Consider the following 3,614-nt stretch of genomic DNA (forward strand, 5'->3'; position numbering starts at 1 on the left):
CCTGAAGAAGCAGGGGCCGCAGTAGCCAATAAACTTTGCCGTTCAAAAAAAAACATTTTACTTGGTAATAACATCGATGGTATCCATGTGTTTAAGCCTAACAATGCATTATTTGGAGCCTTCAAAAAGAAGATATGCATTATCATTACAAAAGAATTTCTAAATCTAAACATGTTATAATGTTATTACAGACTCAAATTATTTGAAGAATACAATATGTAATTCTAGAGGAGATTATTGACAGGGGCTGATGCACCTTAATTATGTCGGGGGTGCACTTGACCCCACTTGAGGTGGCTGCCATCCTCTATTGAAAATCATCATTTAAAAAAAATATAAATAACTATACTTGATCCCACTTGAGGAATTGAGGTGGCTCTCAACCTTTTTTGTCTAATAAAAGTTACCGTTTCTACAAAATATAAAGAGTTTATAGCTGTTTATTATTCGAATAAATTCGAATAGTGTAATTTGATAATTTGTATTGGATTATATGGTTTTGAGAGATCTGAGTGTGTAATAACATTTTTTTTACCTATAGGATTATATAAACATATAATTTTAATGCAGCCCCGATTCAAATCAATTTGAGGTCCCGGACAAAATTAAAATATGAAGCCCTTAAAAGTAATTTTTTAAGTAAAGAAAAAAAAAAGCAATGACTTAATTCCAAAAGGTTATTTTCTATAATACTATAAGTAGATATAGATTAATTTTTCTCGTATAATATATATCTTTTTTTTTACAAGTTTCTACCAAAAATTTTGTAAAAAACTACAATCTCATTTAATAATAACAAATATCTATTGCTTAAGAATTATGTCACTTTTTTCCCTCTAGTTTCTTACTTATGAATTGTTCAAAAAAAAATCTATCGCGTAAGACATCATAAGGTCTTAGTGAAAGCATTTGACCAATCATATAAAATGTGCTGAAAACATGTTATCGTCTTCCTATAAATAGGGTTGAATCTTCTTTATGAAAACATCAAATCTTTTAATATACAAATATTCATATTTATCATAGAACATGTCTTTAAAACAAGAGGAAGTTATTCGTCCAATTGCCAACTTTCCTCCTGCCATTTGGGGAGATCAGTTTCTCACTACTGACGAGGTATTTATATTACTACGTACAAAATCATATAATTAAATTTATTTCTATGTCTTTGCATGCTTAATTACAGAAACTTTGATTATGATTTATGAGTGAATGTAGCAAGTAGAGCAACCCGAGATAGAAGAAATGGTCATTAATTTGAAGGAACAAGTGCGGAAAGATTTAGCCTCAGCGCTTGATGTTCCTACACAGCATACAAACTTGTTGAGGTTGATTGACGCAATCCAACGCCTCGGCATAGGCTATTATTTTGAAGAGGAGATTGAGAAGGCCCTTCAACATATTTATGATACATATGGTGATGAATGGAATGGTGATAGCTCTTCCCTTTGGTTTCGACTCATGCGTCAACATGGCTTTAATGTTACATGTGGTGAGTACATATCCTCCCTAATTATCATTTTATTCTAATCCTACGAACGTTAATGATTTCTTTTATATGAATTGACACAGCTTTTTGCAATAACTACAAAGACGAAAATGGAGATTTTAAGGAATCCTTAGCCAATGATGTTCAATGCATGCTTGACTTGTATGAGGCAACGTACTTAAGGGTGCAAGGTGAAGTTGTACTAGACGATGCTCTTGTTTTTACAAGATCTCGTCTTGGTGACATATCAAACAATACTCTTTACAGCAGCCCTAATTTATATACCCAGATACAGGAGGCACTAAAGCAACCCATACGAAAAAGGATGCCAAGACTAGAAGCGTTACACTATATTCCTTTCTATGAACAACAAGATTCGCATAACCAATCTTTACTTAAACTTGCCAAGTTAGGGTTCAACTTGCTTCAATCGCTGCACAAGAAGGAGCTTAGCCATGTTTCCAAGTATATACATTTAATTTTATCCCCTAACCTATACCCAGCTCCCTCTTTAGTTTCATTCTCAATATATCAAAATTAACCAAAATCTTTTATGTTCTTTCCTTTAATTTTAAGTGTTCTTTATTGCATATTTGGATTGTTTTCACAGACTTGTACACGTGTATTTATTTTTAATAGGTGGTGGAAAGGTCTTGATGTCCCAAACAATCTGCCTTATGCAAGAGACAGAGTTGTTGAATGCTACTTTTGGGCAGTCTGTGTATGCCATGAGCCACAATATTCTAATGCTAGAGTTTTCTTAGCAAAAGTGATATGCATGCAAACTTTACTTGATGACACGTATGATGCTTATGGGATTTACGAAGAGCTTGAGATCTTTACCGAAGCAATTCAAAGGTATGCACTCAGCACAAATTAAGGTGAACGTAGACTAATGGACAGATCCTTCAAACAAAATCTTTTAATCAATCAACTTGTAAATCAATTACAGGTGGTCGATTTCATGCTTAGATGTGCTCCCAGAATACATGAAACTGATATACCAAGTAATAATGGATATGTATAAAGAAATGGAAGAACTCATTGGAAAGGAGGGAAAAGCACATTACATTAACTACGCTAAAGAGTTTGTCAGTTCCAACACCTTTCATTTGTCATATATTTTCATAATTAAGATACTCCATAAGCATGTAACTAAACACAATGTCATGTACAGATGAAAGCATCTGTTAGCGCATACATGACAGAGGGGAAATGGCTAAATGAGGGGTACATCCCAACAAAGGAAGAGCACATGTCAATTTCAACCATGAATAGCGGTTGTAGCCAGGATGTTATAACATGTATTATCGGCATGGGTGATATTGCGACAAAAAAGTCAATCGAATGGGCAATCAATAGACCTCTTCTTTTAAAATCTATATCTGTAATTGGTAGACTCATGAATGATATTGCTGGCCACAAGGTAAAATATTCGTTATAAAGCTTTGTTATTTTTGTTGCTTCATAACGTGATTAATAATGGTCCTTTTTAGTATGAAAATACTAGTTGGTTTTTTGTATGATTTCTAGCTAGTTTAATTTGAAAGACTAATAGATTTTGTTACTACATATGTAGAAAGAGCAAGAAAGAAAGCATGTAGCATCTAGTCTTGAAATTTACATGAAGCATGATGATGTTACGGTAGAGTATGTCCATGAATTATTAAGCAAGCAAATCGAAGATGCATGGAAAGATATAACCAAAGAATGCCTCGTGTGTAAAGATGTTCCGTTGCCTCTAAGAATGCTTTTCATAAACTACGCAAGGACAATGAATCTTCTCTACGACAGTAATATTGATGGTTTCACACATGTGGGAGAAGAACTGAGTAATCATATCAAGTCGTTGTTTGTTCGTGCTTTGAGTATATGACTTTCAGTTCTTTATGCCAGGTAGTGTATTTTGAAACCCTCAAAAACTATCAGTCCATCTTCTTCAAAATGGATGATTGTGGAAGTCCGGACATTGAATAAGATTTCCATTGGTGTTTGATAGTCTCAAATGATTGATTACCGCCTTTTAATAACCAAAGTAGATGTATTAATTACGGTACATGTTTCTATCGGATTTCACTTTGTTATTTGTATTCCTAAGTTTCAATAATAAAAATTATTTCATGTT

The 3,614-nt window shown here is 33.4% G+C and overlaps 1 protein-coding gene across 1 annotated transcript; it reads left to right on the forward strand.

Annotated features, from left to right (window-relative positions):
- Positions 1-1,029: 1,029 nt before the first annotated feature.
- LOC145072405 (beta-caryophyllene synthase-like) lies at positions 1,030-3,365 on the forward strand. The gene is made up of 7 exons (XM_079018822.1): positions 1,030-1,116; positions 1,219-1,492; positions 1,573-1,954; positions 2,129-2,347; positions 2,442-2,580; positions 2,667-2,915; positions 3,069-3,365. Exons 1-7 carry the CDS (start codon positions 1,030-1,032, stop codon positions 3,363-3,365), a joined length of 1,647 nt encoding a protein of 548 aa, XP_078874948.1.
- The last annotated feature ends 249 nt before the right edge of the window (positions 3,366-3,614 follow it).

Source organism: Lactuca serriola, chromosome 9, assembly GCF_051521515.1.
Source record: "Lactuca serriola cultivar US96UC23 chromosome 9, Lser_US96UC23_V15, whole genome shotgun sequence".
NCBI lineage: Eukaryota > Viridiplantae > Streptophyta > Magnoliopsida > Asterales > Asteraceae > Lactuca > Lactuca serriola.